The sequence below is a fragment of the Stegodyphus dumicola genome, chromosome X2 (genome assembly GCF_044657685.1).
Source record: "Stegodyphus dumicola isolate Sdum_Otavi_A_Nest chromosome X2, ASM4465768v1".
NCBI lineage: Eukaryota > Metazoa > Arthropoda > Arachnida > Araneae > Eresidae > Stegodyphus > Stegodyphus dumicola.
Genome location: NC_140781.1, coordinates 6,482,589 through 6,503,781, shown reverse-complemented (window position 1 = coordinate 6,503,781; position 21,193 = coordinate 6,482,589). Strand labels below are relative to the sequence as shown.

General features: G+C 33.4%; 1 protein-coding gene across 5 annotated transcripts in view; it reads right to left on the bottom strand.

Moving 5' to 3' along the window:
• enc (R3H domain containing protein encore) overlaps positions 1 to 21,193 on the bottom strand; it is a 208,844-nt gene that overhangs the window by 86,967 nt on the left and 100,684 nt on the right. For all 5 annotated transcript variants that reach the window (XR_015038915.1, XM_085809124.1, XM_085809123.1 and 2 more), the window contains exon 9: positions 1,104 to 1,283. Coding sequence is in view for 4 of the 5 variants with exons in the window: in XM_085809124.1 (XP_085665250.1) it covers positions 1,104 to 1,283 (180 nt within the window). In the remaining variant the exon portion in view is untranslated. The remainder of the gene's footprint in view (positions 1 to 1,103; positions 1,284 to 21,193) is intronic.

Below are 21,193 nucleotides of genomic sequence, written 5' to 3'. Positions count from 1 at the left end.
TTACTGAAAACGACAAGTTAGTCGGAATTATCCACACGGCAATTATAGGACTTAAACAATGTAACTAAACAAGAAATTATGTCTGTCTATAGAATTAAAGAGAAAGTATTAGCACAAAAAAAGGAAGCAACTTAAATAAGTTACATTGAAAGAAATGTTTAATAAACTAAACAAATATTAAGATATTTTTGGTAACTTTTGATACCTTTTAGATCATAAATGTTCATTATTAGATGAATCACGTTTTCATATTTTCAATTTTATAAGTTCAGCATGCCATCTTACTAAATTTAAACTGATGATCTAATATCCGGAAAAGTACCAAATCCGGAATTGTCAAAGTCCCGAGTCTGGATCTCTGCCTTTGTACTGTATTAGAAGTTTTTAATTTAAGCACAATTTGAATTTTTCATTGCGATAACAATGCCTCAATTATCAATGAATTAACGGATGGCAAAATCTGAAGTATGGTTCTAGATACAGAAAATATTGCTACTGGTAGTAAAGAAAGTGACAGAGAGGTTATTGAAAACAAAAATATTTCGATTGACAAGTTAGTCGGAATTCTCGTCACAGCAATTACAGGACCTGAACAATTTAACTTTGTAACTGAATAAGAGATTATTTCTGCCTACAGAATTAAAGAGAATAGCACAAAAAACAACTTAAATTGAAATAAATATTTAATAAAGTAAAGAAATAAATATTAAGCCCTTTCTTGGCTAAATATTGTTATCCTTTAGATCATAAAGGCTTCATTATTTCATAAATCACAATTTCATATTTTTAATTTTATTATTTCTACATGCCATCTTATAAGTTTTAAACTGATGATCTAATATACAGAAAAATCCCAAATCTGGAATTGTCGATGTCCCGACAAGTCCGGATCTCAGACTTTGTACTAGTTATTCTCATATACTAATAATAAAAGAAAATAAAAGATTAAAAAATGTTGGTATGCTTCATTAGAAAACGACAATATATGGGTCATTTCGCCATAACAGGCACAGAACAAAGTACAACTTACTAATGCACAAAATGCTGCTCTAAAAAATATGAATAAGAAGCATATTTTGTTACTAAGATATATGAATACATACATCTGTTTCAAAACTGCTGCTTAACTTAGTTCCCAAAGGACGTCCAGAGCTATCAGAATCTGTACTACTCCAAGGTCTTGTTTCACTGCTTGGCCATCTTATATCTTCTTGACTACTACGGCGACTTGAGCTGTATGTTCCTTCTTGACTTCTGTTAAGAGGTGATTCCCCAAGACCTTCCTGAAACAAAAGTTTGTGCACGAATGATAAATGATATCATGAATGATGACAGAATGATGAAGAAAATGATACCATTAGCAGAAAAATGTATACTTCATGACATCCAAAATCTCATGATATTTATTTAGTTTTACGAATTACTACCTGATTCATTATTCTTTAATCACTGAAGGGGAAAAAACAAAGGGAATATACTCACCTTACATTTAAATCTAGTATACTGCAATATTTAAATACTTTTAAAAAAGCTTATGATCGAAAATTTATATGGCAAATTCAAATCACAGAATTGATATTCAAATTCCAATTACATTAATTTCAAGAAAGACATTTTACTTTACATAGCATTAACAAAGTATTAAACAAAATTAATAATTTAAAAATTTGTTCCTCCAAACAGAGCACTAAATATGTTTTCCAACAAGCTTCATTCAGAACATTAACTACTAATTCATTATTACTTATACTAAAAATATATTACAAAGTAAAAAATGTAAAACCACTTACAAAATATTAAAAAATCCAAACTAGGCAAATACTAATTAATGTTCAAGCATAAGATAAGGCTAAAAACTCAGTTTCATGCTTCAAGACCTTCAATGATCTATATTCTTTAGTTAACTTTAAATTTTGTTGCAGTATTTGGACATGGTGATAGCATTCTTTTCCTTTTCAAAAACAACATCTAAGTTCTTGAGTTTAATTTGTTTAAAAAAAATGAAAAAAACTATATTACATTTCACCCTTAATAAAATCTGAAATTAAACATATTTTGTTCAACAGGTTTTTAATTTTAATTCATAATTTTAAGTTTCATAATCATATAAGCAATTTTTGCCCATTTCCTATAGGAAAAGGAACAGCGCTCAGAAAGTGAAGTTTAAAAATACTACGAATCTATGCTAAATTTTCAATGAATATTTTCTTACCTATTAATCTTAAGTATGACAAAATTTCTTTTGATAGAAAAAAAATGGGAAAGCCCTTCCCAGCAAAATAAATGGTAAATGTATGTAACTTGATTCAATCTTTTAAGAACATGACCATGAAAATTTACTTGCATAGCTATAGCGTTTGTTCACAACTGTCGTTCAGAAGAAATTAAAAATCTTAAGTACTGGAAGCTGATTATACTTCTTCAGAATGCTACAAGACAGTGTTTGGGTGTAATAAGATGCTGTATCATTAAAATGTTTGTAACTTCCAGAAGTATTATGAAAATAACTCCTTTATTAAAAATTTAAAGTGTCTTACCAAGAAAAATACACAAAAGATCTAGTTTTTTTCCTTTATGCAATAACTAACCATGTTTGAAAAATAAATCCCTATTTAATGCTACTACATTAAGTATATTATTACTTGAAAGTACAATCTAATTCACTGAAACTGGCAAATCATTGAAATATTCATTGAAACTGGCAAAGTATTGAACAATTTATTACTGATATTATAACAAAGATCATTAAAAACAAGAAAAAACACAAAATCAAAAACAGCTGGAAAAGAATTCTTCAAACGTTTTAAATGAATAATAATTATTGCATGGATTTCTTTTTTTCCCCCGAACAGAATGACATATTGCATTACTTGCAAACCATACGGACATTCTTTTGGGCAATTTGGCAAATGTATGACATCACAATAACATTAACTCTCCTGATTTAGAAACCTGTCTGCACATATGAGTGCACCACTCAGACCCAAACTTCCTGTTTCATCTCTAACATTATTTCCTTCTTCTCACTCTTCCTTGATTTGATAATCTTCACCATTCTCTTTTCTCCTATCACTGCACCACATTTTCTTCACTGACCTTTTCAAATCTTTCAATAGCAGAAATGATTTTTAAAAAAGCCCTGTACTATTCCATTTTCACCACAATTTTTAATTTCATTCATTCTGAAATGAGATTACCTATGTCGTGTTCTAGTAAACAACATTCATGTGCACTTTAGGCCCAACCAACATGTGCATTCACTTCTCTGTCATGTGACACACAGAACACATGAAACCAGAAGAGAATGTCATGAAGCGAACTTATGTATTTTACACTGCAAACCAGAAGAAACACTGTTATTAGCTTTATGTGTATATATATGTACCTGTCCATGCTATAAAGTGCTGTCCAGTACTACATATGTACGGATGAACTGCCCATAATATGTACATGCAAATATGCCAAGAATCCACCTCATGATGAAAGTCTCACAAACTGAATTAAAAATTACAGGTTTCAACCAAAATTCATGTCACCATTTTTGATGCAACAACCTTTGAGGACCCTCAACTCCGAGAGTGTTTCAATGCTAATGCTGATATGATCAACACCAAATGATGGCTCAGTGACTTCAGTTCAGGAAGTTATTAAAAAGAATTTATCTAGCAGAAGTACTATGATAACTAGAACATACAGCATGAATGGTTATAAAAATTGCTTCTTTTTCTGGAGAGGTAAATAAATTTCATCAAACCATTACCTCATTATATAAATTTCTTGCTGAACAATTCTAAAAATGCCATGTTTATCCAAGCAGATAAATGCATATTGTAACAATTAGATTTCAAAAATCTTTCCTAAACTTAAAGACTTGTCTTTCCTACATCAGAGAAAATCAGCATTCCCTTACATCTGAATATCTTAGAATGTGTTTGAGCAGCTCAAAGTTACTCTATCACTTACTATTTTAAAACTCAGCAATTTTTTCCCTTGTTTAATATTTAATAATTTGTAAATGGCAACATTTAATATTTAGTAACTTTGAATTGGCAACACTTTGGATACAGATATGAAAATGGAACTATGCTGGTATTGCAGTTCTCTATAATATTATACATTCTATGATTATGAATAAAATGGTTTCTAAAAACCAAAAGTGCACCCTCATTACTATATATGATGTCAGGAGTATTTTGCTTTCAAAATGAAAAGTTTAAAACCACCAGAGCAGATGAAATTTGATGGAAATCTTACTTTAAATTGGCAAAGATGGCTGCAATCATTTGAAATATATGAAGTAGCTAGTGGATTACATAATAAAGAAGAGAAGGTAAAAGTTAATACTTTTCTTCAGGTAATAGGAATTCATGGTCTTGAAATATATAATACATTTCCTATAGAAGAATGTAAAGAAATTACATTAAGTGAAATTAAAACAAAATTTAAGGAAGGTATTCTTAAGAAAAACATTACATATGAAAGACATTTATTCTTTACTAGAAATCAAACTGCGTTAGAAACCATAGATGAATATGTAACTGACCTTCGGGAAAAAAAGCTTCCATGTAATAAATAATAATTCCATGTAGTAAAGCTTCCAATAAATATAGTGAGAGCAAGATTGTTACATGAAACAGAATATTAACATTAGAAAAAGCTCTTAATATATGCAGATCTGCTGAAATAAGTGCACATCAAATGAGAATCATAACAGAGGAGGAAACTTGTAAACTTAGTGAAAAAGAAACTAAGTAAACATAATAAGAATAACTACAAAGAGGTAAATACTGAGAAGACAAAAGTTTGTTCTAAATGTGGAACATCTCATGAGTATCGAAAGTGTCCAGCATATGGAAAAATCTGTCATAAGTGTAAAAAGGCAAATCATTTCATGAATCAGTGTAAAAGCTATATAATAAAAAAAACCAAGCAGTCAAGTTAAACAAAAAAAGACAGACATAATAAATTAATATATCATGACTCTTGAGAAAGAGTTAGAATTTTATGTGGGCACATTAAACCTTAATTCAGATCACAAAGAAGAGAAATGGACTGTTGACGTTAATGTAAATAAAAGTAAACTAAATTTGCAGCTAGATACTGGAGCAACATGCAATGTTATTTCTAAAAGCAAAGTGAAATTGCTAAATGTTCCTATACAAAAATCTGAAATTAAAAGATTAGTTACATTCTCTGGGAATAAAATGGATACTTTAAAAAAAGTAATACTTAACTGCCAATATGGAAAAAATAGTCATGTGGAATTTTAAGTTATTGACAAAGAAGTACCTTCTATATTAGGATTAAAATCATGTTTGCAACTAGGTTTGATTCAAAAACAAATGTCTGTTTACACTGAAGACTTACTGTAGGAATACAAAGACGTATTTGAAGGCTTGGTTTGTTTGAACGGAGAATACAGAATCTAGTTAAAACAAGATGCAACACTAGTAATTCATCCTCCAAGAAAAATACCCATAGCTATACGAGATAAAGTGAAGAAAGAATTACAAAGAACGGAAAATTTAAATGTTACTGAGAAAGTAAGAGAACCAACTGAATGGGTAAATTCAATGGTCACAGTTGTCAAACCTAACAAAATAAGAATATGTTTAGATCCTCAAGATTTAAATAAAGCTATAAAACAAGAACATTATCCTATGTTAACCATTAACAAAGTTGTCACTAGAATGCCAAATGCACAAATATTTTCTGTTTTAGATGCTAATAGTGCTTTTTGGCAAATCCAGCTTGACGACAAAAGTAGTAATTTATGTACATTCAATACACCTTTTGGCAGATGCAAATTTAAAAGATCACCTTTTGGCATATGTTCAGCTCCAGAAATTTGCAAAAGCAAATTAAGCCAAATCAAATAATAGAAGGTCTTATTATAGATGATATTTTAATAAGGGGATCTAATGAAAGGGAACATGAGCTAATAAGACTTTAAAAAGTACTCCAGAGAGCACGAGAAAATAAACTGAAGTTCAATAAAGCTAAATGTAAAATAAAAGTTAATCATGTGAATTATAGGGCATGAGTTAGGTGAAAATGGACTAAAACCTGATTTTTCTAAAGTGGAAGCAATTGTTAAAATGCCAGAAACTACAGATGTGCCTTCTCTACAAAGATTTTTTGAAATGATTAATTATTTAGCCAAATTTATTCCTAACTTAACTACACCATTAAGACAGTTTAACACAGCACCATTAAGACAGTTACTTGAGAAAAATGTTCTCTTGCACTAGACTGAAAAACATCCAAAAGCTTTCGAAACACTTAAAGAATTGGTTGCAAAAGCACCTGCATTAAAATTTTATCATGTTAATAAGGATGCAACTCTTTCAGTAGATGCAAGTTCTGAAGGATTAGGTGCTGTTTTACTACAAGAAAATGAACCAATTGCTTATGCTTCCAGAGCTCTAACGAAAAGTCAGAAAAATTATGCTCAGATAGAAAAAGAGCTTTTAGCTATTACTTTGGATGTTCCAAATTTCAGCAATATATATATGGCAAGCATATTACAGTTGAAACTGATTGTCAATCATTAGAAAGCATAACTAAGAAACCTCTTTTTAAAGCACCACAGAAATTGCTAAGAATGCTGTTAAATTTACAAAAATATGATCTAGATGTACGATACAAAAAGGGGAAAGACTTATTAATAGCAGACACTTTGAGTAGAGCATATTTCAATACAACAGAAAAAGACAATGACGAAGGTATAGAAATTTGTACGCTGATTCCAGCATCTGATTACAAAATTTATTGAAGGCTACACTAAAGTGCTTAAAGAAATATATTCTGAGAGGTTGGCCAGAAAGGAAACATCAGGTGGAACCTCAAGTCAAAGTATTTGGGACTACAGAGATGAGTTGACAATAGAAAATGACTTGTTTTTCAAAGGAGGAAGGGTAATTGTTCCTTTATATATGCAAAAAGATATGTTAAATTTAATTAGTGAGGGTCATTTTGGTACAGAAAAATGTAAGAAAAGAGCTAGAGATGTTTGGTTTTGGACACTTTTATGAACAAGCAGATAGAAGATAAAATTTCAAAAATGTCCTATGTGTAATGAATATCAGAATAAAAACATAAGAGAGCCTATGATACCACATGAAGTTCCTAATTTACCTTGGTATAAAGTTACAAAAGTTGTTGTTATTTGAGATTACCAAAAATGTATACTTATTAATTGTAGATTACTATTCCAACTTTTTTTAAATCTCCAAACTACCAGATACTAGAAGTCAGAGAGTGAACAGTTACATGAAATCTTATTTTGCAAGATACGGTATACCGTTGATATTGATATCTGATAACGGACCTCAGTTTGCAAGTAAAGAATTTGCAAAGAAATACCAATTTAAACCTATAACAAGCAGTCCATATTATCTGCAGTCAAACGGATTAGCAAAGCATTCAGTACAAACAGCGAAGAAATTGTTAAAGAAAACTCAAGCAGATCATGCTGATCCTTATTTAGCATTGTTAGCTCATAAGAACACTCCAACTAATGAGATGTTAGGATCACCAGCTCAACGACTTATGAGTAGAAGAACCAGAATGATTCTTCCTACATCGGAAGAATTACTTAAACCTCAAGTTGTGAAAAACGTAAAAGAAGAAATCAACCAAGAAAGAACTAAGCAGAAGTCATATTATGATCATCATACAAATACATTACCGTCGCTAAAAAAGGAGATTGTGTTAGGGTATATCAAGATAATTGCTGGAAACCAGCAGTTGTAGATGATATTTTAATAAGGGGATCTAATGAAGTTGTTTTGATGCCAAGATCACATATATACTGAGATCAGGTGGATCAGTATTGAGAAGAAACAGAAGACACATCAAAGAAAGCAGTTCAGCTGTTGAAGAGAATATCAGAGGAATAGAACAAGAAATTAATGCACAGAAAAAAAAAAAAAAAAAGATGTAAAAGGATATGATTCTAGATATTCTCAAGGGTAAAGTTTAAAAGAACAACTACCAAAGTCTGCTAACTCAGAAACAAGAGATGATGAGCAAAGAACTAGAAGTGGGAGAGTGATTAGAAAGCCAGCCAGGTATTTGGACTGATTTTAGACCATTAAAAAAAAAAAAAAAAACTTTTGAACTCTAAAAAAATGCACAGAAATTACATATAATTTTATTTAATAATTTGTAAATGGCAACATTTAATATTTAGTAACTTGTAATTGGCAACACTTTGGATACAGATATGAAAATAGAACTATGCTGGTATTGAAGTTCTCTGTAATATTATACATCCTATGATTATAAATAAAATGGTTTCTAAAAGCTAAAAGTGCACCTTCATTGTTATATACCTTTCTACACTGCTAACATTTCAGTCAAAAGGCATTCCTACCACATATTTATTTTGACTGCACTGAAAAACTGCTTAATGTACGATTCTCTGTTGAGTAACTCACATGTAATATCTTAATTACTACTGGCAAATAAAACATTTCTTAAAAAGTAAGCCTGCTTGAAATTCTTTAAATGAATTCTCTACGATTCTCTATGATTTAAAGGAATTCTCTATGAAGAAAAGCCATGCATGCATACTCGGTCTTATAGAAATGCTTCCTGATTTTTTTCTGAATGATCACTATGTAAGATTCTTTCTTAGCTTTCAGTTACAGCTAAAGGTGAAGAACTTAAGAACTGTTAAGCGAATAATTACTTTAGTTCAGTAGACAGAGAAAAGATACTCAAGAAGAGTTAAATACCCCTTATTATAAAGTTCACAGACGACACCTTCCTGGAGTTTACAAAAAAAGCTTTCACTCGGGCTTAAACTCAAGAAACTACGGAATAAAGCTTAACTAAGCTAAAAAGATATATAAAAAGATATAGCCGAAGCTATCAAAATTCTAACAGAGTTGGCTTCTTAACACTAACTAACAGTGAAGCTATCAAGGGCCTAGAGTATAGCCGATCATAAAAATAGCTTTAAAGAGTATAGCCAAAAAAGGCTAATGCATGCTGCATAGAATCTCTGGTTCTCTAACGAAGTCAGTAGAACTTCATAGTTAAATACTTCTCCTCACTTGCATTTGACCGCGATTCTAAAAATACGTTCTGGTCGGAAGTTGTTAGCTGAAATTCAGAAAGGACAGAAAAGTAACTTTAACAAAAAATTAACTGTTAGAGAATTTAGGATAAACCTTACAACTAAATCACGAAAGCATCATAGCTTTCACTCCAGAGTATTTTTTAAATTGATTTTCTTATGTTTGGCTGTGTTCTACAATTTAATTGTTAGGCAAATTTGAAGAGTGTTTTTCTATTTTCTTGATGGCTCATATTGTTTGAGCATCTAACATCCAGCACTTAACTAAGTTAATGAACTAGCTCCCCTTTCTCAACCTTTGCAACTGTGCCTAATTTTTATAGAGTTCTTGTAACAATTGTGTCATCAGGAAATTTATGCAATTTTTCAAATTTAAAAGCTTTTTCTTTAAATTATTTTGTTACTGCAGACAAGGCGTGACCTTGATAGAAGCAGATGTTTAAATATTGTCTTTGCTGCTTACACTACATAGTTCTAGCATGCATTGTGGCATAATTTCTGTTTCAGTGTAGGTAATGGAGAACCCAAAGTTCATTTCTTGGCAAATCATGCTTTCATCTTAAAAAAGGAAAGAATGCTAGTCAGACTGCTCTTAAAATCCATGCTATATATGGACAAGGTTTCAGAAGTGTGGAAATTTCAGCTTAGAAGATACGCGCTCTCGACAACTGTCCTCAGCAAACAAGGATATATTAAAAGCTCTTGCTGAAAATCCACATAATATAGTCCAGGAACTATCAAACAGACCAAACATTTAACAAAGAACAGCCTGTGATCATTTGATGACTAGGTCAGCTAACTGCTACAATGTGTGTATAGCCCATACTCAAACAAAGCAGAATATGCTCTACTCGACTTCCAGTACGTGGTTCTTTGCTGGAAAAAAAACTCCTCTTTTTTTTTAAATAGCTCCTAACTGGAAATCAGAAGTGGATATAAGAAAAACTTACAAGAAAAATATCATGGGGTAAGGCAAAAGAAACTCTTTTAGTAATATCAAGATGGGGCTGCATCCAAAAGAAAATTAATATTGTATATGGTGGCACTACAAAGGGATTGTATGCTATGAGTTATTGCCAACAAATCAGTAAATAAATTCAGAAAATAAGTGTTCACAAATGGCACTTCTAATAGCAGAAATCAAAACTGAAGTGCTTACAACTGACCAATCATTGAGGCATTCTATTCCATCATGACAATGCTTGGTCCCATATTTCGATAATTGTAAGACAAATATTTATTGTGTATGACCTCCTAAATATTCATTAGGTCTTGTTCCCTCAAATTTTCATCTCTTCAGGTCAAATGAAAATTTTCTAAATGCCATGGAATTTCCGTTTTTGGAGACTGTCCAAAAGCACGTCAATAATTTCTTTACACCTCATGAAATTTTAAAAAATCTGATGTGTACACCACGACTTCCTTGTACGGAATATTAACTAATATGCATTTTTTCTTGCATTTTGTTTAAACTTATTGGATTTAATTATATCTACTTCACCGACAGTGCATAAACCACAATAGAATAAATGCATTCTTTAAAATTCACTCTAGTTGTTTACCATTGGCGCTAGGTTCACTTATTCGTTCATATTATAACTCAGAACGCACAAAATTTGTATCATTTAAAGAATTATCTAATCATTGCCACATGCTCTATTCAAGTATTATAATAAAGCTAGAACGATGTATAAAAGAAATTAAGCAAACAAAACAAAAAAAAAAACAGTTTTTCACAGACGATTGAGTATTTCTCATTCAATCAATTCAGTTCTCACTTCGCGACAAGGCAAAAATACATAAAAACTGAAAATATCTATATTAAAAATTACTAATTATTAAAAGTTAAATTAAAAATTATTAAAAATTAAGTAAATCTTAAACACTTATTTCCTCGAAAAAATTCCAGAAAGGATTAAGCATGATTTAAATCACAATAATAAATGAAGGCGTTTATCTTTGTTGTTGCGAAGCTACGTTTCTCTAGATTGGCAGCAAATTCACTACACAGCTGTTTCAAACGTAAACAAGCAATGGCCGCCATTAAAATAGGCTTAGCAGCATATAAACAACTTTTAAATTGTTGATAATTCTAAAAATATTGCATACATATTTACTAAACGCATAAAACCCTTAACCGGAAGATAAAAACAACATAATTTTTAAAGAAAAAAATGTACAATTTACAAACATATAAGAGTAAAGAAACTGAGATCACTGAGCCGGGTAACAGAGTTGATATATTTATAAATATATTTATATACGTTTGGCGCGGTTTTTGGTTCCCAACTGAAACCAAATACCAATTGAAACCAAAATATGAGGTGCACATCTACATGTTATAGTAGTCCTATATACAAAATTTCAACGTTCTGAGGCTACTCGTTTTTGAGTTATGCGAGATATGTTCGTATGCACGTACGTACATACGTTTGTACAGACGCCAAAAAAAATTCTCTTCAGAATTCATTTTAAAGCAGTTTTTTTAGTTTTTTTTGGAGCAAAAGAGTCTTTTAATCTGTCCTTACGTACAGATATCACGCAAAAACATCGTTAAATTGCATTCAAAAGCGGTCAAACTAGGATATTTTCGTTGAAATATGCTGCCTGAAGCTTTTCGCGATTGCAATACTTCCTTTTTACTTCGTACAAGGAAGTAAAAAGGAAATTTCCAGCTGCCAGAGAAATAGTAAAAAGCCATAAAACAAAATAATACTGATGAGATTAATTGAAATTCTTTCTTCTTATACTGCTTCAATTGTATTCATCTTCAAAAAATCACAGAACTTTTCAAATGACCCAATATTTTCCAAATGAATCATAGATGATTGGTAGCCCAGTCATTCAAAATGAATAGAAATAAACACAGACCTCTAAAATTCTTTTAAACCAAAATTTAAATTCTTGAAGCAAGTTCTAAAAATCATTACTTCATTATGCAAATTATACCACTCAGCGCTAATGACAATCAAAAGCTTATCAGCAAACATACATACAACATTACAATAAAGACCACACAGGCAACTAAAGATCACCATTTCAAAAGCCTAGTATAGGTCAGGCAGCACTACAGGGAAACTGACCCAATTCTTCCCTTGCCCCAAAACTGAAAGTTCAGGTATTAGGAAAGAAGGAATAATTGCTGCTCATGATACTTTGGTATTTATTTATTTATGTATTTATTGGCCAATACAGTGGTACCTCGATATACGAGTGCCCCAATATATGAGTGTTTTGAGATACGAGCCGCTGAGCAAGCGAAATCATACTTGCCAACCTATGACACTCAAAAATCAGGAGATTTTTCACAATGTTAAAAAGACTTTTTAAATGATGAAAATATAGTTTTTAATAAGGAATTAACTTTAAATAGTAACTAAATCTTTAATGCAAGCAACACAAAAATACCTTACACATAAAAAAACATTTTTATTACTTGCATCGTTTAAGGAAAAAAAATCACTTTAATCAGTTTTCGTACAAATGTTATAAACAGTAGCAGATTTTGCTTTCTTTAAGAAAGAAACTTCATAATTTTATTCATAGCAATTGCCACGTAGGCCTGCTTTCACTAATAAAAGTTTTTCTAATGTGTCATCACTAATATTAGATCTAAATTTAGTCCTCGTTTTCACAACACTGAAAATCCTCTCACACTCTGCCTTACTATGGGGAACTGTCAAGATGAGCAACATAATTCTAGACAGTTCACTATATTTTAAAATTCCATCAGCATCTTTCAGTTTTCCAATTAAACTCCACTGGGTGTCAATCCTAGCTGATTTTATAACTTCATCCAAGTTTTCTAATTGTAAACTGCTGTTATGCAGCTGTCGGAATTCTTTCAATTTATCCTTCCTTTTAGAACTCCTTTCAAGATAATAATAAATATCAACAATGTGTTCATCCACATTTATTGGTAAAGAAGCTGCCCCTTTTTCATATGCTAAATTTAAGAGGTGACAGGTGCAACCTCATAATCTGCAAATCTCAATTTTCCTTTCTTAAGATGCCTGCAACACCAGTCTTCAAGCCTACCAATACTGGTGCATTATCGGCACCAAGTGCTAAGCAATTATCCACAGAGACTGCATTTTCTTTAAAGTTTTAATAATTAGCTGTGCTATATTAACGCCTGTCAAATGTCCTTCTAAAGTGGGGACAGAAGGTAAACAGCAGTCAGTTTCTGAAGACTCTGGATTAAAAAAAGAAACAATTGGATACAGTTTTGAATCGGTATTATTGCTTCCATCCATAGAGAAGCAGAACAGAGCTGTTTTAATGCAATAAATAACTAGAGATTTATTTTTCAAATCCATTTCGTTAACAATTGCACCTATTTTGGTTCTTGCACTTGAGTATTTCTAAGCGATTTCATTATCGAGAAACATTTTTCTAAATAAAGCTGCAGCGTGATCCGATGCATTCTGTGGCAGGTCGTGCTCCAGTAAAAAGGCAGAGAACAGACATTCTGCATTAATAACTTTTTGGTCCTTTGTTTCCGAAGAAAAATTTATTTTTTCGTTTTTTTTTTTCAAAACAACTCATGTCCTTGTGTTTTTGTGTATGCACATGTTTGAAAACATCTGCCTTCCACCATGCGAAATCGAAAAATTGCAACGACAGGCGGTACACGCTGCAAATTTATTACATTTCCTTGAGGAAATAATGGAAGGAAAGTCAACTGTGTACGAATTTTGAAACGTACATGAGTATTTCACCTTTCTCGCAGACATAACAAAAGATGATAATTTCTAAAACTATTTCCCGAAGTCACGCGTACTCACTCGACTCACGACAAAATGAATGAAATAACTAAAGAACATCCAAATAACAGCTTGCTTTGTCCTCATTGGCTAATATATATATATATGCCAGATGACATGCAGTGGAGCACGATGCTCATTGGAGAACTGGAGAACGACGTTTCTGGATATGTATGCTCTCTGTACGTATCCAAATGATCAGAAGGTTGTTGATGCTTGTTCCTTGATCTATTGCACCAAGATATTTTACTGTACATTTATTTACAATTTATTTACAAGTCGTATGCCACCTGGCATGTTTACAAGCGTTATGCCTCCTGGCATGTACATGATAGACATATTCTGCCACCTGGCATGTGAATTGATACATCATATTAGTTTTCTGCCACCTGACAGATACGATGCAATTACCTCAATTAGCGGTAATACGCCCGACATTTTGGCGTGTCCGCTTCCCTTACGTTCTGTAACGCAACTAACTTTTTGTGCGGTGCGCCCTCTGGGCACAAATCACCGCAATCACCGAGGAGGCCAAAACATCCTCCCCCCCCCCCGATGAATTACATTCATCTTAATACAATCTTCAATATATGCAAACAAGTAAATGAAAAATATAGAAAATGAAAACATACAAGAACCTTCAAAAAGTATGAAATTACATGTTACACTTACCAATCTTCTAGCAAAACATCTTATATCTTACTATATTGAAACGTTAACTATGAGGGTTAAACTAGAACAAACAAATAAAATTATTAGTACAATAAGAAATGAAAATAATAATAAAACATATTCAATATAAACCAAACACTTAAGTTAATGTTCTTCAACTGGTAAAAGACACAGTTTGGTAATAGGACGTTTAATGTCCCCGTGCACAGTTTTTAGTCTAACCACTCGGACATTATTGTCTCTTCCAGGAAACACTTCTATTACTCGCCCGAGTTTCCAACGTAATGAAGGCATATTATCTTCTTTAATGAGAACCAAGTCATTTAGACGAATATTTCTGCTAGGCTGTCTCCATTTGCTACGCTGCTGTAGTTGGCACAGGTACTCTTTAGACCACCGCTTCCAAAACCCTTGGAACATCTGCTGTGTTAGTTGCCATCTTTGCAATGGAGACACTCGTACTTCGGTTAAATCTTGTTCCGGAACAGCTGTTAAAGAAGTCCCTATAATAAAGTGTCCAGGAGTCAAAGCTGTCAAATCATTGGGATCACTGGAGACTGGTGTTATTGGCCTCGAATTTAAGCATGCTTCAATTTGTGCAATTAGAGTTAGAAACTCTTCATAAGTCAAAATTTGAGTTCCAACACATTTCTTTAGATGCAGCTTCATAGATCTAACAGCTGCCTCCCATATACCACCATGATGTGGAGCAGCAGGCGGGTTGAATATCCACCTTATGTTTTCATTTGCTAACCACCTTTGAAATTCTGAAGCCTTCCGTAACTCATAGGCGGTAAGCATACCAGATTGCATTTCACGAGCGGATTTACAGTTGTTCACGAAGCGCAGAACATAAGCCATTATTCCCAGTATTTTGTTTAAATTTCCGTACAGTTCAAGATTTAGTAACGGTTCTGTAGACTCCACAAGTGTTTTCAAAGTAACACATTTACGTTCTTCACTAACGTTTTGCAAGTCAGCTTCGGTATTCATTTCGTTTATGTGATGTCGAATATCTACTTCTGAAAGCCAGGGTGGCCCAGAAAACCAATCACTATCATTAATTAGAGCTTCAGCATCCATGCCCCTCGTAAGTTTATCAGCAGGGTTTGTCTTCCCACTGCAAAAGTACCAGTTGTTTAAAATTGTTTTCTCCTTGAATTATTTAGTCTTTCCTAGTGAATTCTAGAGAATTTAACTCTAGAATTCACTAGGAAAAGAAGAGATAAACAAAATTTCGATGTTAATGAACTACTAACGTTCTTGAAAACGGAAGTGGAATGTAGGGAAACATCAATGATGTTAGCGCGTTCTAAGAATTTTGATGTAAATGAAACATCAATACGAAACAAAAATTCCCATCAAGGTTATCAAAATAAATCTTACATGCATTCTAAAAGAAATGATTACAGTACGAATAAGCAAGGTGCTTCGGTATTAACTAGTCAAAGCGAAACTCCTGAATACTTTCAAAAATCACATTTTAATCAAAATCGAAAGTTCTCTACCCCGCCTAAGAAAGAGAATCAAAATGTCTGCATATTTTGTTTATCTGCTTGTCATATGAATCATGATTGCGCACTTGATTTAAAGGCTCGCTGAAAGGCTTTAATGAATCGAGGTTTATGTTTTATTTGCTTTTCGAAAGGGCATCCAAGGCGTTTCTGTGCTCATAAAGATGAGAAGTGCAGACTGTGCAATGTCCAAGGTTTACATAATTCGTTAATATGTGACGCCGCATCGAAAGATTTAGAGACGGATACTTCCAATCAGACAAAACAAACTCCAATCCCTGAAGCTTCTCTTTCGCTCTTATGTAATGAAAATAATAACAAAATTAAACCACCGACTTCCGTTCTTTTACAGACGTTTTCGGCAGCAGTTAGGTGTAAAGGGAGGAACGAAAAGGTATTACGTTGTATGCTAGATTCAGGGTCAACAAAGTCATTCATCTTACGATGTGGTTGATTCACTGGGGTTGAAAATTATTAATAAAGAAGCGCTTATCATTTTCACATTTGGATGCAAAGATGCAAAAGAGCGCTTGTATGACATCGTAGAAATCGTACTGCAAAATGTAAACCATCCCAATAAAAAGATAAAAATTAACGCAATAGTCATTGATTCTATAACACTAGGGCAAGTAAAAGTTCCTTCTCGGTGGATACGAAAGATGGCATTTGAGAAGGGAATAGAATTAGCAGATGCTGGTACGAGTGACGAAATTCAAGTATTAATAGGTTCGGATTATATTTGGGAAATTTTAGGAGAACGAAACGTGAAGATTTGTAAAAAATTAGTCGCAACAGAAAGCACTTTCGGTTTTGTGATTCAAGGCAAGGACGAAGGATCAAAGTGTAAGGACGCAAGAGTTAATCATATAACCGTTGTAAATGAGGACTTAGATTATGAAAGAGTTAAAAAATTATGGGAATTAGAAACTATCGGGATAAGTTCGGATAAAGAAATATCTCTATCAGATAAAGAAATTTTAGAGTCATTTGAACGAAATACAACTTACAAAAATAAAAGATATGAAACTCGATTATTGTGGAAAGAGGGTGTTGAAGGTTTAAATAACAATTATGAAATCGCGAAACAGCGTTTACAATTTTTAAATAATAAGTTTCAGAAAAATAGCGAGCTATATTTAAAATATAATGAGATAATTAATGAACACTTGAGAGATGGTATAGTGGAACGGGTAGATACGTATTTAAATAGTAGTTTGAAAACGGGGTATTACATGCCTCATCACACGGTAGTGCACGAGCAGAAGGATTCTACAAAGGTTCGAATAGTTTTTGACGCTTCTTCTAAAAGTAAGGGAAATTTATCACTTAATGATTGTTTGGAAAGCGGACCTAATTTAAATCCTGATTTGCTAAAGATTATCATTAAATTCAGGGTACATTCAATTGCGTTTTGTGCCGACATTCAGCGTGCATTTTTAGAGGTAGGCTTAGCTAAAGAAGATAGGGATTTTTTAAAGTTTTTGTGGATAAACGAAGAAGGGTCAAATCTCGATCACAGTAATTCCAACTTACAAGTGCTTCAACACAATCGAGTTCCTTTCGGGGTCAAGTGCTCACCTTATTTATTAACAGCTACAGTAAGACTGCATTTAAAAAAGTATGAAGATGCCTACGAAGAGGCATGCAGTATGTTAAAAGAGCTTTACGTAGATGATTTAATTTCTGGGACAGTTAATGTAGCAAAGGCCTTACATTTAAGCAAGGACATGATTTTCATTCTTAGCGAGGCCAGTATGAATTTACGTAGATGGGTTTCAAACTCACCTGAGCTGAATGAACTATGGAAACTTAATGGAATTGACTCTCGTGAAACATCTGAAGACTCTTTGGTACCGTTGAAAGTTTTAGGTCTTATCTCGGACAATGTCAATGATAATTTGAAAATAGATGTATCTTAGTTTGAGAAGTTACAAAATCTCAAAGTAACTAAACGCATCATTTTAGCAGCATGTGGTATGCTGTTTGATCCCTTAGGAATTATGAATCCATTTACTGTTCGAATTAAACTTTTAATGCAAACTATGTGGGAAAAGGGTATTCAATGGGACGAAAGTGTTCCCCTTGATACAGAATTCATATTTCAGGAATGGTTAAAAGAAGTTGAAAAAATAAAGTTTTTCGAAATTCCCAGACAGTACTTCAGTGATATGTGTTGGAAGTTTATAGAAGTTCACATATTTTCTGATGCCAGTCACAAGTGTTATGGTGCCGTAGCATATTTTAGATTTAAGAAGAAAAATAAATGTAAAACAAGTTTCATAGTGTCGAAATCCCGTTTGGCTCCATTAAAAAGGGTAACACTCCCTAGGCTTGAACTTTTGGGAACATTAATTAGACTATTTTGTATTAACTTTAACAAAATAGGGGATAATAAATGTCCATAAGAACCACTAGTAACATTTAAAGAATTTAAATTCCTTATTTGTATTTCTATATCGTCATAAAGCTTCCTCAAAGAAGCCGTATTTCCGGAATATTTTACAGGTTCTAAACTCAACAATTTATTCATATGCGCATTAATTAGCAGGTCATCTCTGCCGAAACGGTTTTTTAGTATATCAACAGCAACCGTATAGTTTTCACTAGTAAATGTTAATCCACTAATAGCATTTAAAGCTAAACCTCCCAAAAGCGATTTTAAATAACAAAACTTGTCAACCGAACTGAGACTTTCGTTTTGGTGAATGGAATTACTAAACTGATTCCAGAATTCAAGCCAAGAACAAGGATCACCGTAATATTTTGTAATCGTCAATTTTGGCAATTTTAAAGTATTAACTTGACAAGTTTTCAACTTCGGGGATATAGTTTCCTCACTAGAATTTCTAGATTCAACTTTACACGCGTTTTTTCTTAATTTTTCCTGAATTTTACATTTAAAACTTATAATTCTTTCCTGATATTCCTGCGCGGAAATTACTTCTGTTTCTAACTCCTGTTCCGTAATTATAAGTTTTTCAATCTCAGAATCGTAATGTTTCAACAACTGCGATTTTTCAAGTAACATTTCGAGTAATTCTTTTAATTTCTCATTCGCGGTTTCACCCTCTTCTAACAATGCAGAATATATTTTACTCATCAACTTGGTAGTTAAGTTACGCGTCACCGTACGCAACTTCTTTGCCTTATTCATAGCCTCCATTTTACCATTAGATTCTATCAACTATAATAATCACCAAGATTTTTATTCAACAATTCTATTCAAAACTGGAAAAATGAAAAAGGGCCTACCTCGAATTTCTTCGCGTTAAATCCAGGCATTTCAGTCATGAACTCATTAATTTTCTTCGTCCATTCTTCATCTCACAAATCAAGTCCGGTGTCACCAGAAAAAAAATGTACGTATCCAAATGATCAGAAGGTTGTTGATGCTTGTTCCTTGATCTATTGCACCAAGATATTTTACTGTACATTTATTTACAATTTATTTACAAATCGTATGCCACCTGGCATGTTTACAAGCGTTATGCCTCCTGGCATGTACATGATAGACATATTCTGCCACCTGGCATGTGAATTGATACATCATATTAGTTTTCTGCCACCTGACAGATACGATGCAATTACCTCAATTAGCGGTAATACGCCCGACATTTTGGCGTGTCCGCTTCCCTTACGTTCTGAAACGCAACTAACTTTTTGTGCGGTGCGCCCTCTGGGCACAAATCACCGCAATCACCGAGGAGGCCAAAACACTCTCACTCACAAAGCAGAAGTTATCTAATTCGCAAGGTTTTGTTTTAGATATAATTTAGAGAAAATTCAATTGCTTTCAGACGTCCAAAATCACTTTTTTTTTTGTTCATATAACAAAGTATTAAGCCAAGTTCCATAAAAATCGTGAGAAATTTTAGGAATAAGGAAAAGTCGGGAGAAATATATTATATAAAATATAGGACTCAGTCCTTTTCGTTGAATCGGGTTCCACAACCACACCTTGTCTCCTTTGTTGGATCTCTGTCTAGTAGCTCTTGTGTCGCATCTGGTCTTCATTTTCTCCGTCGCCAAGTTGACTCGCTTTCGTGCAGAACGGTGCATCCCCTCAAACCGGGCCTGGGCATCTTGGATGTGTTCCTCAGGCGATGAAGGCGCATCCGTAGGGCGACTAAACAGGCGGTCACAAGGCAGACGAAGGTCTCGACCGAAGAGCTTCTGGGATGGAGAATAGCTGGTAGTCTTGAGTTTCTTTTCGACCCTGGTATAATTTCGGCAGCTTCCCGAGCTCGATCTTTCGGACAAGGCGTCGACATTTCCAGGCGAGGATCCCTTTTGAGGATGGATAGTCATGCCATCAGATGCTGAAAGCAGCTTATTGTTTTTGAAATCTAAGGAAAAATTGTATTTCCTTAAAAAGTCCAATCCGAGTATGCATGGATCTGTAATATCCGCCACATATGCCGTGTGATGGTAGGCGGCACTTCCAAACGTGATGTTTACGTTTAACTTCCCAATTATGTCGATCTTGTCACCAGACGCAGTCTGAAGGGTAACACAGGATGACGTCCAAATAAGTTTATCTTTAAACTGTTCAGCTAAATCTTTCCTAATGATGGTAACATTAGCTCCTGTGTCAATGATCATATTGCAAGGAACCCCATCGATATTCCCATTGATGGACAGTCCGTTATTGTTGCCACTCACTATAGAGATCTTAAGCGCTTTAAAACAGGGTTTTTCATTATCTGGCAACCTCCGTTCCTTGATATGGTCATTAATTTGTTTCCTGCGTCGTTGCTCAGAAATTGTCTCAATTTTCGTACCCTGGGGTGTTCTGCAATTCTTTCGTACGTGGCCTTCAGCTCCACAGTTCCAGCACTTTGGTTTCTTGTCAGTCCTTTTCCTTCCCGTGGCATTTAATTGTCTGTTTAAATCGTATGCCTTATTTTCCGTGCTCTGGGGAGTTCTGCAGTTCCTTCGTAGGTGGCCTTCAACACCGCAATTCCAGCACTTTAGAGTCGGTTTTGTTTTACCACTATTCCGTCTTAAAGCATTCACTGGTCTTGTCAACTCATCAGTTTTATTATCCGTGCCCTGGGGTGTTCTGCAATGCCGTCGTAGGTGACTTTCAGAACCACATTTCCGACATCTTGCAGCCCCTTTGTTCTCACTGCTACTCCGTATCAAAGCATCGACTT